The sequence below is a fragment of the Platalea leucorodia genome (genome assembly GCF_965183815.1).
Source record: "Platalea leucorodia genome assembly, chromosome: 8".
Classification (NCBI taxonomy): Eukaryota; Metazoa; Chordata; class Aves; order Pelecaniformes; family Threskiornithidae; genus Platalea; species Platalea leucorodia.
The window spans coordinates 29638262-29651484 of record NC_138830.1 but is presented as its reverse complement, the minus strand read 5'-3'; the positions used below and the strand labels follow the sequence as shown (position 1 = coordinate 29651484).

Below are 13223 nucleotides of genomic sequence, written 5' to 3'. Positions count from 1 at the left end.
AAAGGAAAATTAAGTGGTGAATGAATAGAGAAAGCTTTTCCTGCATTGATGCTGAACCTGCTAATTTATAGCATAAGCAGCTTTTTTCATACTCCTGTATGACGCTGTACGTGTCGTGTGACTTCTGAATGAATTCTCACACCTCCCCACAAGAGGGCAAAGTTAACAGTGCTGTGGGAGCCTAGACTTTGCATTTCCTAAGTGTTGTGCAAAATAAATGTTTAATGTGGAACCTTCTCCGTTCGCATTTGCTTCCTGGCCTCTTAAAAAACCAAAACAAACCAAAAAAACTCAACAAAACAGATGATCATGGAGAAGTGGATAATGGAAATAGAATTTTTGAAATACACTTCTTCATTTGAATCCTTGATCCTGAAATTAGGCTGAGCAAATCTTTGCAGTTCAGAAAATTATTTTCAGTGAGAGCACACTGAACTGAGACTCCAAGATCATCTTAAAAGACAGAAAGGGATTTGAGAGGCTCAAACAAAATGTCACCATTGCCATTGAAGGTCTGCTTTTTCCCAAACTTGTTTTTCTTCCTCTCAGGTGTTTATGACCAGGAAATAGCGATATCATCAAAAGATTATTGAAAGAAAAAAATTCCGTTGCAGTTGAAAAAAAAAAACCCAAAATCATTGAAAAGAAATTTTGAAGTAAAACTTGTTGTATATTGCAAGTGTTGTTTATTCTTCTGCAATTTTACAAGCTCAACAAACAAGGGTGTCGTCTTCCTTCCATGCCTGCATTTGCAGACTTGTTGTGAGCTAGCTGAGTTGTTTCATGTTTGCTTGATTTGTTTTGTCTTTTTAGTCCATATTGTTCTACTTATGTTAGAAGCTATATATTTACCTGCAGGCAATGTTTGAATGGGGAAATGTATGAAGGTATAACCTTGCCTGTTCTTGTCTGTTTTGTAGTGTCTGATCTTCTTGTGAGCTCCCAGTTTCTGCAGCTTTGATAGTTTTATCCAGAAACAAGGAGCGTTACCATGCGTGTAAACGAGTGACCATCCTGGGACACGTCACCTTTATATATCTACAGTGGTTTACTGCTCAGGATGGGTGCTATGTCTCCAAATATTTTACTGTATATTTTGCAAAGTGATTTTTCTTTTTTTGTACTTTCTTGAACTTCTGATTTCAGGTTGTGAACCTGCTCTCATTTGCACAGTGCAGTCTCTGCATCTTCAGAGGCATGCTCCAAAGCCAGGGACAGATGTGAAAACAGCTGTTTTACAACAGTGTGTATGCTACAGCTACAAAATGCCATTCTCTTGCAAACGTTTGAGCTCAGTTACGTACCTGCAGCAAGGCACACTGGCATCCTTCATTCCTGATGCCTTTGTTTAAAGCGGTCCGTCAGCTTCGGTTTGCAGCAGGTGAGTTGAAAATCGAGGGAAGACAAAACGTGATCAGTAAGAGGATACACACACCTGTTTTCAACCCAAGTAGGTGAGTGTGTGATGTGTGTATGACCTTTCCCTAGACTCTCCGTAGCTCAATAATGTGTTAAATCTGAGAGTGAGCAGGATATGGGCTGTACTCCATCCACAAAACCACCGTGGTACCTGTTTACAGGTAACAAACTGCTGGTTGCAGCTTCAGCTGCAAGAAAGTCTTCAGTGATTGGAGACTGAAAGCCTGCAAGTGAGTTATTTAAAACAAGGTTATGAAGTTCTTTTGTTTTCTTAGCATCCTATGTTTAGGAGAAGTAAGCTATATCCAATTGCTTTTAAATAGTAATTTAAGAAAGTACACTCCACCAGCTTCAATATGTGACTTTATAAAGTGCTGGACAAACCTGCCAGTAAGGAAATGGATGTTGACCAAAATGCTTTTTGTGTGATACTCTGAATACTGCAGTGGTTAAAGCTTTTCAGCCTCTATGTCTGCCACTTCCAAATCGCCTTTTGGGTTTTTTGTTGGCTTTGTTTTTGTTGCCTTTTTTTTTTTTTTTTTTTTTTTTTTTTTGTGCTAAGGCAACAGAAAACACTTTTCTCACACCAGATCCCATCTGTCATTGGGCACCTGAGCCCTTGTGCAAGGTCTTTTGCAAGAGCAGAGCTTGAGGGTAGGATCTCATGCTTTGTAAATGGCCAAGAGATTTTATCTCAGCTTTAGTGTATGATTTTTGTCTTACTCCTGGAAAAATAATTGATGCATGCAGAACTGGAGCAGAGTTGGAACAAACATTAGTGGGACTCAGGAGACCATGCAATATGGAAATAAGTTGTTTTTAAGTGTCAACCTGTGGCCTGGTGGTCTCACCTCACCGTGCTGTGCATCTCTGGGACGTGGCTTGTCTTTACGGGCAGACCGTTAGTGGCTCTTCTCAGAAGGAAAGTGGAGTACAAGAGGGGAAGATCTACTTTATTAATCGATGCATCTGTTTCAACTTTCCCCCATCTTGCATTCCTGTGTTAATTCAGGTCTCAGATTGAAAGGTGAAAGCCTGCTTTGAGTCTCTCCCAGATACAGCTGTGGGGATGAGGTTTCAGATAAAACAATGATGTCAACTTTGTGTTAGAGTTTGTTTAAAAAAAAACAACCACAGAAACTTATATCTTGGCAATTTTTTCTGTTTTCTTATGTGAGACCAAGGAACATGCCCTAAGTGCAAGAGGGTGCGCCAGTCCTGAAACCCTACAGGCTGGCTTTTCTCTGTCACTTGTCCTGCAAGTATCACGCTAGAAAGAAGGGATGCTGAGCCCCAAGGCTGAAGGCCTGGGAAAGGAAGACTTTGGATTGTGAAGACTCTGGCTTGCTTCCAGCCCTGATTGAAATCCATGTTGAGAAGAGTTGCTTGTGAGATTTTGCTGCATGGCAGGGATGTTGGCTCTCCTGGTCAGAGTGAAAGCTGGGTGGGATAGGCTTAGCTCTGTAAGGAGCTGAGATAGTTTCACTTCCCTTCGCATTAATGACACAATTACTCACTTCTCTTAAGCAGAACGGCAGCAGGAAGGGTGTACGTGTGACTACAGATGAGAGTAGATTTTCTTGCCACAATTTGCATTGCTGAACGATATCACAGCAGTGACTTGTCCATACCTTCTTCTGGTGACTTAGAGCCTCCAGTCCTGACAGTTTTATGCTAAAAACTTCGGTGAATGTGCTGGAGTGGATGGGTCAGAGGTTTTTATTGCTTTTAATGGTTTATTTTATTGTACAGTACAAAAGTAAGATCAATTTATCCACATCTGGCAACTTTGTGGGAAAAACTCAGGCAACACTTACAGGTCTAGGTGCAACCAAAGACCAAACTGTAGATGTAAGCAACCTGGTCGTGGAGCTTTCCAGCTCTTGAGGAGGAAAGATCAGTTGTCTTCTCTGGCTTCAGGCACTTGTTTCTCCTGCAGATGTTTTGCAAGCAGTTCTCTAGAGCATCTGGACTTCCAGTAGTGTCTGTCTCGGATCATGACTCGTAAAGCAGTGGATGCACTTGGCTTCCAGTTGCGACAGAAATACAATGCTCTGCTATTCAACATCTGATGCGTCTTGCTGCATGCTCTGCTCGGAAGACCTTGTGATCTGGATGCTCTGCGGCAATCAGAGGAGGAGGTTCGCTTCGGCATGGTGGTGGATCCCTTGTGCAGACCTCAAACCCCCGGCCTGGGAAAGGTGGGTGGGTGAAGGCTACGAGAGGCGGCAGGAGCCCGGCCGCAGGGTGGGCTCGGCCACGCGTGCGGGCAAGCAGAGGGGGAAATGAGATCACTTCTGCGGCTCTCCCTTCTGCGGCCCGCTTCCTCCTCATTTACATCTCGCACGCTGTCAGATGTGGGAGAAGGAAGAGCGGCGACCGCAGGGATGGAGCTGCCTGGGCTGGACCTGCCTGTGGGAGGGGAACTGGGGTGCAGCCTCGCCCCCCTATGCAGGGTCTGGGATGTGGCTGTGGCCGAGCCGCTGACCAGCTCCCCCTTTTCCCTTCCCGCATGGCCCTGCGCTCTCAGAAACACCATTTTGCTTTCTACTAAGGCTTATTTCTGCCTTTTTGCTGAGCCCCGTAGAGGATACTTGATCCTCTATAAAATTGCTGCTGGTTGGTGTCTAGGTCCTCAGTCAAGTGTCCTCCAAGCCCAAAGGCGTTGTTTTCCTAATTGTTTGTACTGGAAGCTCACCTGGGTCCCTGCAGGCTCATTGCACGTTGTCAGTCTGGTGGGGTTATTTCCTTCCCCCTTCTCCCTGAGCTCGCGCAGCCCTGATGTCTGCAGGTGTCAGCAACCAGCACGTTGCTGCAAAAGCAAGTGAGCAAGCCCTGCACTCTGCTCAGAACAACCCAGAATTAATTCTGGGTCAAAGGAGTCGTCAAAGAAGACGACTTCTTTGAACCTCCTCTTTCCATCAGAAAACCTGGCAAGAGCTAGGAGACTCCTGATGGCTGAAAACAGGGGAGCAAAGGTGAGCTTGGTTGTGGGTAAGTGGGTGATCACAGAGTGGGAGCGAGCCAGGAGTGTGGGCTGCTGCTGGAAAGGGAGTGGGGTGGTGGAGTCGGCCTGGACGAGGATGCTCTGGCTACGGGGGTTCACAAGCTGCTGCGAAACCAGAGCCTGAAGCTTCAGTTTAGTGACTAATATCAGTGTTAGCACATGTGTTTCCTTGGAAAAAGACCAAGCGTGGCTAGGTAAACAAGCAAGCAGGTTATTTGGCTACAGCTCGGGGGGGGGGGGGGGGGGGCGGGGGGAGAAGATTTTGAAGCTGATTATAAATTGCTGATTTTTGTCTCTTGGTTTCCCCTGCAAGAAATACACTGGAGGGAAGCTGTGCTTCTTGCAGAGCTCCAGTTCAACTGCAGCACTGGGGCTGTAGAGATGCCAGTGTACATCAACGCATCCGTGCCATCCTGGGACAGGTCACGTCCTTCGTTATTCCCTGGGGATAAACTGGGTGGATTCCTGTCGAAAAATTCTGCCAGGCGAACTTCCAGAGCTGTAGTTTGAAGTTAAGCCATCCACCTGGTCACTTTAGCTTTTTCCTTTTGGCCACGTAACAAATGATCTGTTTTCTTTTTTATGTTCATCTGAAATTAGAGGCAAGTACTGCTACCGGCAGCTTCTGCGTTACGGTAGACCTTCAGTTTCCCTTGTCTTATCCACAGCAGGTGATTAAATGGAATAACTTATGTCTTTTCAATACATTTGCGCTGCCTGTGCACACTTTAGCCAAGCAGCAAATGAGAATTTGATGTGAGTTTTAAAGATAAAATTTGGATTTTCTTTAATTTTCAGAGTTATTGCTGACCACAGTGCCTGGGAATGAACGGCTGGAGGGAGATGCTGGTCCTCACCCTACAGCCACCCCTCCCTTTCTGATGAGGTCCAACAGGCAAGATGTTGCTGTGACAGTGCCGGTCACTCAAGCCTACCTAATATTTTCTGTAATGCTATTTGCAGTTTCCCATGAGCCTGGAGATTGTGATGTTTCTGTAGGTATTTATCTAAGCCTTCCCAGGCTCATTTCCCAGAGCGGCTGGTTCTTCTCCCCATCCCTTTTCCCTCTGCAGGAGCTGGAGGCTTTCCAGGGACACTTTGCGTCGTCCTCCCTTGCAGAATGACTTGTTTAATTCTCTCCAGTTCTCCATCGCAGTGGGAGTAGAGGAAGCCCATGGAGAAACATTTCTGTTTCACTTTGCCCCGACTCGGCCGAGGCTGTGGTCCTGCTGGTGTGTGAATCGTGAGTGACCTTTCTATTGGTGCTTCCACTCCGGAAGAAATCACATTTCCTGCAGGAAAACAAGGGGCACATCAAGGTGCAGTGATGGGGTTGCTGTTTTCTGTTGCAGTTTCTCCCTTCCCATGGGGTCCTGTGCTGGGTGCAGCAGTCCAGGGGTGACCGGGAGGCTGCCCTCTCGTTGCAAATTTTCTCTTGGTTTGTGCTTGACAATTTGAGGGTTGTTAAGGGAAAAACGTGGTTTGGAGGGAAGAGGAGGTGGGAGGAATGGAGGAACCTCACTGGGTGTAAAACTGTATAGGGATTCCTGGTCCTCTCCTACAGCTGCGGGAGTTGCAGCTGCATGTGTGGACACCACTCCAAGCAGCTGAATCTCCTTCAGTTTAATCCACCTGCACCATTGAGCTGCATTGGAGCTTCATGAAGAGCTGATCAGACCAGCAGCTCCTGGCAGCTCAATCCCTATACCTTTACTGTGCTGACATTAAAAAATAAATAAAAAAACCCTCAAAGCACACATCCAGTCCTTACTGGGAGGGCTGGGTGGGGGCATGATGCTGCTTGAGAGGAAGAGGAGGGGAGCAAGCAGCAGCTTTGGGATGTTTTCAAAACCATCCGGCTGCAGGATGTGGGGAAAGTGTGAAGTGCAACGCTGCTGCCAGCTGCCCCAGCACGGAGCCAGCGGCCGCTCTGCGGGGAGCAGCCCTGGTATGCGGCCGCTTTTCGGGGAGGACAGGGTGGGTGAAATGCGGCCAGCGGCACGGGGGCTCTCCTCTCGCTGCTGGGGAAAAGGTTACGCTGGCTTGGCTTAGGTCAGCCAAAGCGATGGGCTGGGGATGAGGCAGGGGATGAAGCATGTTGTTTTCTCTCCCAGCTCCTCCTGGGCTGCAGGGAGAAAGCTGGTTTGACCCTTGGGGCATCACCTTGTTTGGTGGCACCACGTGAAGGAATCCCATCAGAAGGTCTCCCAGGAGCTTCCAGATCACCCAAGAGTGGAGTATTGCCACAGGTGAGGATGCTAGAGTTTTATGGCTTCAGGACTTTCCAGCCCTGGGGCAAATCTCTGCCAGCTCCTGCATCTCCAAGCATCAGGTGAGTGGTTTTGGTGCGGGTTGGGCTCATGGCAGGGTTTTGGTGATGAGGAGTGGGTTTGTAATTGTCAGTCAGTCTCAGCCCTTCATGTGACCTCGAGCAACGCCATGGGAATTTTGCCCTGCTGTGGAGCTTCTGCCATCTGCTCCGGTTCACTTGGATGAGAAGTGCTTCTCTCTTTTCCTTCTTGATTTTTATACTTCAAGCTTCCTTGAAAATGGAGGAAATGAAACCACAGGGCTTTTTTGTAAGTGACATAGGAGAGCTGAGTCTCCTTCCAGAGAAGAAATGAAATTTAGCGTGAAGTCAGAAGAAATATCACCCCAGTCATTTGTGCTGGCTGCAGGAGTTTGAGGGCCACTTGATCTGGCAGGTGGGGGTGACCCAGGCTGCAGTGTCCCTTGGTGGGGTGATTGGTGTGCTGCCAGAACACAGTTCATCTCCAAATTCCTGCAGAAGGTCCCATTGGCGCCGGTGCCTGGGACATGGAGCGTGGACGTAACAGGGCGGTACCTGCTGATCGCACCGGACAGGGTCCTGTTGCAGGGCTGAATCCTTTCTCCATAGTTTTGAACCCTTTCCCAGCTACGTAAATCCAGGAAAACTGGTTTCCCCCTCAGCAGCTGGATTTGCTGGAGATTTGGGGGTGCATGAGGACCCTGGGAGAGGGGAGACGTGGGGTGGGAAGGGAGATGGAGAGCAGGGGTAGATGGGGGTGAGGAGGAAGAGCACCTCCCTGTCCGTATTGCCTTGGAAATGGGGATTTTTGTCTCTCTCTCTCTGCCTTGGCAGTTGTGGGAAAAGCCATTTATGCTGACTTTCATATAGGGATCGGCACTTGCGAGGTCCTGTAACCGGATGGGTCTGACTTACACCCTGGGTGCTGGGTTTGCCGAAATCCCGAGCAGCCCCAGGAGACCCAAAGGTCTGCAGGCAGTGGGATCTGAGCATCCCGAATCTCACCTAGACAGCGTGAGGGGCTGGGTGCTTGTGTCCCAAACGGGGGACTCAACGTCTGGGGACATGTTCAACCTTGGCTTGGGATACAATGGGGAATAACAGCACCACCTTCTTTCCCTGTGGGAAGCTCATCCCTTGGCTCCTCTTGAAGCCCCCATGCTGGGTGCTGGAGGCAAGCAGGGGACGAGAAGGACACAAGGGAATAGGTGCCATGCAGGGGAGCGCTGCCCAGACAGTGACTTTTCTCCAGCCCCAGCAGGGTTGGTGGCATGGCTCTGAAGGCAAGAAACCCCCTGGCTCACTAGCTCTGCTACCTGAAACCCTTGCAGGGGTTGTGCTGCTGGAGCTGTGCAGAGGAGTCATGGTGCAAGGACTGTCCCCGGTGCTGGCTTGTCCCTGGGAGCAGTAGGAGAGCCAGGAGCTGCATGACCCTTGGTGGGGGCCGGTTCCCCCGGCATCCCCCTCCCTGCCTGCCCGGCCCCTGCGGTTCCTCCTTGCTGGGGAGCTGTTTGTGAGTGCATGACCTGGGTTGTAAGTGCTGAGATCAGTAAGCGAAGTGCCTGGCCGCGCTCTCTGCCTCCATGTGACTGCAGTTTCCGTTAGCTCCTTCCGCAAAGGCTATATTAGTGCTAAGCGAGAAAACGGGTTGGAGAGAAACCCAGTGGGTCGCACCTATCCTTGGCCACAAGAGCCCCCCAAGTGCAGCTAGGGGGGCTGCCAGCTGCATGATGAGTTGCTGCAAACCCTGCGCGCCACCCCATGCGGTGAGTAACTGCCCCCCGATACCTTTGCCAAGGGGGAAAACCCTGCCGGGAGTTTTTGGGGAGCCCCCGTTGGCAGCTTGAAAATCCATGGTGGCCGTGCATCGCTAATGCCCATGCTCGCAAGAACCGCATTTGCATGGGCTGGTGCCAGGGCTGGCGTGCACCGTGAGGAGCACCCCGGGCGCTCCCAGACCTTGCATGTGGGCTCCTCTGCAGGCCTGCGGGCAGGGGTTTCCTGACGGTGCTGCTGCCCACTCTCCTGGCCAGGCAGGCACCATCCCCACAGCCTCAGGGAGGAGTGCAGGAGGATGGAGGTGCTTCTGATGTCAGGGGAGGCCAACGCTGGGCGGCAAAGAAAGGCTGAGCTGGGTGAAGGAAAGTGTGAGCTTCTGCAGAGGGGTTCAGAGGCTGAAGACAAGCCGGAGCCAAAGCCCCTGTTTTTTGGGTGCAGCGAGGACACAGCAAGGTCCCTCTCCTGCCACCGTGCCTGGGTGCAAGGTGCTGCTGGAGACTGAGGGCTTGAGAGGGTGCAAGCTGCTGTGTGTCAGCTCCAAGTTGGGGAAGGGGGGCTTCCTCTCCATCCCCACCAGATTAATAAATGCCACTTTGATAAGACACCAGCTTAATGCTTTTGGCTGTCCCAAGGAAGGAGACAACCCAGGATGTGTCCCCTGCTCCCTCTGTGCTGTGAGGCTCCAGCTACCCGGACTGCCAAAAATAACCGCCCGTTTCTTCTTCAAGCACTGGCAGTTATGAAAACGCCGCTTGCCGAGCCCTCACAGAGACCTTGCTGCTCATTTGCCTGAGGTTCAGCTTTTCCCCAGATGCAAATGCCGACAGCTCCATTTCCACCAAGTTAGTAACGGGGCATCTCGTGCCAGAGAGCCTCTGCTTCCCTGGAAGGACCTCTGGCAGGGATGGGTGCTGGAGGGGACTTGGTGGTGGCTGGGTCGGTGTCCCCCGGGGGAACGTTTGGCACCGGAGAGGGGGGATGCGAGCCCTGGCGGGGGGGAAGCCTCTGCTCAAGGGTTGCAGTTCAGTGGTGTTTGCAAGCAGCTGTGCAGCAATGATGGTGCCTTTCCCACGTGTGCTGCCCTATGCAGGGACTGGGCTGCTGCGTCGCCGTCCCTTCTCTTCTCCTGCCCTCCAGGCTCTCCTTGGTGGACCCTCAGGAGGGCTCCTGCTGGGCTGGGCGGGCTTGGTGTTGGGGCTCTTCGCTGTTTCTCCATGGGCAGCTCGTGGTGGCCCAGGTTTTGTGGGGCATGGTGGCCACCACTATGGCATATTGGGAGCCCATCGCCTCTGGGTGCTCCTGGGTGCAATTACGGGAGCTCTGCCCCTGCCTGCAGGCAGCAGCAATGGGCAGGAGGCTGGCTGTGCACAAGGATCACTGCTCCCATGATGGACTCCCTGGGAAAACCCAGGTCTTTCAGGATGAGCGGTCTGCAGCTTTTGACCTTCTCGCCTCTGTCTCCATCTCTGCAGGAGTGCCACCGCTGAGATGGAGGCCCCGCTCCCTGGTCTCTCCCTGCTTCTGGTCTTCTTGGCAGTGGGATGGGGAAGCAGGGCAGTTGCAGCCTGGGCAACATCTCCTGGTGGCTGTGAGCTTGTAAGTCCTCTCTTGCAAACCCTCACCCTTCTGAGTGTTTGGTCCTGCCCTGCAAAGCCCAGGTGCCTCAGCATCTGCAGACCTTCCCCTTCCCAGCTACTGGCTTAGCTAAAGAGTGGACCAGGGTGCTGAGGCTCTATGGTTACATAGAGCTACCCCCTCCATCCTCACTGTGCTCCCCAAACTTCTCCCTCCTCATCTCCCCCATCTTCCGCCTCTCAGAGTGGCATTACGTATCCACTTCTTGCTTTAGGTGCAGAGCACTGTGGACTGCACTGGGAGATGGCTGAGCTCTGTCCCAGGAAATCTTCGAGGTGATACTGAGGAGCTGTTGCTTGATGACAACACTATCCAGGTTCTGGGCAATGCCTCTCTGCTCTCATACGACCAGCTGCGGCATCTCAGCTTGACCAAGAACCAGCTGGAGCTCATTGAGCCCGGCGCCTTCCTCAGCAGCCAAGGCCTGCACGTGCTCTCCTTGGCAGACAACCTCCTCTTCACCAACTACTCACTGACAGCAGCTGCTCTTTCTGCTCTGCCAGCCTTGAGGACGCTGGATCTAGCTGGAAACCGCCTCACTGAGGACATGGTATCAGCTTTGGTCTGGAATCTGTCTTCCTTGGAGTCCTTGTCTGTGGCCAGGAACATCATCATGAGGCTGGACTCGTCTGTTTTCACGAACCTGACGCAGCTGATGGAGCTGAACCTGGAGAAGAACTACATCTTTGAGATTGACCAAGCTTTTGAAGGACTACAGAGGCTGCAGAAGCTCAATGTAGCTTACAACTACCTCCCGTGCGTAGTGGAGTTTGGCCTGACCCAGCTCAGGGTGCTTAATGTCAGCAACAATGTCATCGAGTGGTTTCTGGCCCTGGAAAGTGATGACCTTTTTGAGCTGGAGGTGCTGGACCTGTCCCACAACCGCCTCCTCTTCTTCCCCGTGTTGCCCCGGCAGAGCAAGCTGCATTCCTTGCTGCTGAAGGACAATGAGATGAGCTTCTACCAGCGCCTCCCAAACGGCACGTCCCTGGCAGATGTCACGGTGCAGTTCCTGCTCATTGATGGCAACTCCACCAACATTACGACAGTCAGCCTCTGGGATGAGATCTGCCACAGCAACCTCTCCTCCCTGCGGCTCCTGGACATGAGCCAGAACCAGGTCTGGTACCTACCGGAGGGCTTGCTGGCCCAGATGCCCTCCCTGACCCACCTGAAGCTCAACCAGAACTGCCTGGAGACGTTTCACCTGTCAGAGGGGGACCCCTTAGCCATGCTGACGGAGCTGGACCTCAGCCAGAACCAGCTGGCAGAGCTGGGGGCGGAGGTGGGTGCTGGGGACGTTCTGCCCAACCTGCAGCTCTTCAACCTCAGCACCAACAGGCTGCGGGTGCTTCCTCCTGGGATTTTCACCTACACCAGGAAGATCGCTACCGTGGACCTCAGCCACAACCGGGTCGACCTCTGTCCCCAGCCACCTGTCACAGGTGAGGTGGAGAGTCCCCCCTGTGTGGACATCAGGGGCATCGAGACCTTGACTCATCTCTCCTTGGCTGGCTGTGGTCTGCGGAGACTGGGCGGCCACCCCTTCCAGGGGACGTCACTGATGCATTTGGACCTCTCTGACAACCATCAGGCACTGTCCGGGGACATGGAGTGGCTGCAGGACCTTGCTCTGACGCTGCAGGTGTTGTTTCTGAGGAACACCAGCCTCTCCTCCAACGCCGTGGACTTCTCTGCCTTTAACAGCCTTGTGCGCTTGGACCTGTCAAGGAACTCCTTGACCGTCTTCCCCACCTCACTGGGCATCCTGAAACTGCGCAGCCTGGACCTGCGGGACAACTCCCTCCCGGCTCTCCCACAGGACATCGCGCGGACACTGCTGGGGAAGAGCCTGCGGGAGGTCTACCTCAGCCAAAACCCCTACAACTGCTGCATGCTGGGCTGGTGGGACGCCCTGCTGCGGGTTGAGGGGTTGCAGATCCCCGACGGGCAGGAGGTGACCTGCAGCTACGCCTCCCACACGTTTGGCCCCAGGGCGCTGCCTGAGTCTGTCCTGTGGAGCTGCCGCTGGCAAACGGCCGACCTGGCGCTCTTCTACCTGGTGCTGGCTCTGCCCACCTGCCTGACGCTCCTGGTGGCCTTTGCTGTCGTCTTCCTCATGCTCAAGCAAAAGCTGCTGAAAATGGTGAAAACCCAGTGTGGGGTGTCTAGCCCTTACTGATGGCTGAGGAGGAGGAAGGGCTCAGGAACAGTGAATGCGAGCGGGTTGTCAGGATTACAGGTGATAATCCCTCTGAGGTGGGCGAGATGGAGACTTGCTGGATTGGAGGACCAGGGGGTGCTGGGAGATCTGCTGTTCCTGCTACAGATGCCCTAAGGGTACCCAAAGGGTGTGGGGCTGTGGCTGGTGATAGAGCCTGGGGCAATGCTGGGCATCCTCAGGGGACACGACTTCAGCTGATGTTGGTGAGAGCCAAGCAGACATGACACTGAACACCTCTTGGCCAAAGGGGCATGGGCAGCTGCCCCCCAGCGCTGTTTCTTGTCCCCATTCAGGCAGTTCCTTTTATTTATTCACCCCTGTAGCCAACTCTCTGCTGCAAAACATCCTCTAGTTCTCACCTGGGCACTGCGGAGAAGGGTCTCCATGGCTGCAGCTTCCCATGCTGCTCTTGCCAGCACCGACAAACTTGGAGGTAGCCCTGGGTGTGCACCTGTGTGCATGTGCTGATAAGACAGGCGTCGTCAGCAGGGCTGAAAAACACATTTTGGGGTGTCGTTGCTTGGTTAAGTCGTGATCCTGGCTAGAAGAGCCCATTAAAAATAGCCCGAGTTGCAATGATGTAAAATACTGACTAAAAGACACAAGAATAAATTATGTCAGCGGTAATATTTTCTCATCAATTTATTTTCCTCCAGCAACTGCTGGATTAAACAGATGCAAAGGAGATAAAACAAGAGAAAGCCTTCCTCCTTGATGCGCATGCCCTGCTCTTGTGGGCTGTTGGCTCTGGCAGTGTGGGGGGGTTTCCTCCACCCAGCCCCGGTTGCAGCACGTGCCGGCTCTCCTGTACCAGCAGTGCGCTACCTGGGGAAGTGCCGCTTTGTTCCTCGGAGGGTTACTGTGGGTGG

At 52.3% G+C, this 13223-nt stretch overlaps 1 protein-coding gene across 5 annotated transcripts; it reads left to right on the top strand.

Annotated features, from left to right (window-relative positions):
* The first annotated feature begins 1375 nt into the window (after positions 1–1375).
* NRROS (negative regulator of reactive oxygen species) lies at positions 1376–12920 on the top strand. Of its 5 annotated transcripts, XM_082320193.1 has the most exons (8): positions 1376–1454; positions 3359–4397; positions 4740–5097; positions 5225–5745; positions 6541–6675; positions 9128–9337; positions 9968–10091; positions 10345–12920. In XM_082320193.1, exons 7-8 carry the CDS (start codon positions 9984–9986, stop codon positions 12310–12312), a joined length of 2076 nt encoding a protein of 691 aa, XP_082176319.1. In that variant the 5' UTR covers positions 1376–1454; positions 3359–4397; positions 4740–5097; positions 5225–5745; positions 6541–6675; positions 9128–9337; positions 9968–9983; the 3' UTR covers positions 12313–12920. The 5 variants fall into 5 exon arrangements, with proteins under 5 accessions (XP_082176319.1, XP_082176318.1, XP_082176320.1 ...); XM_082320192.1 differs by lacking the exon at positions 1376–1454 and having other exon boundaries at positions 2688–4397; XM_082320194.1 differs by lacking the exons at positions 1376–1454; positions 3359–4397; positions 4740–5097; positions 5225–5745 and adding an exon at positions 6315–6374.
* Positions 12921–13223: the final 303 nt, after the last annotated feature.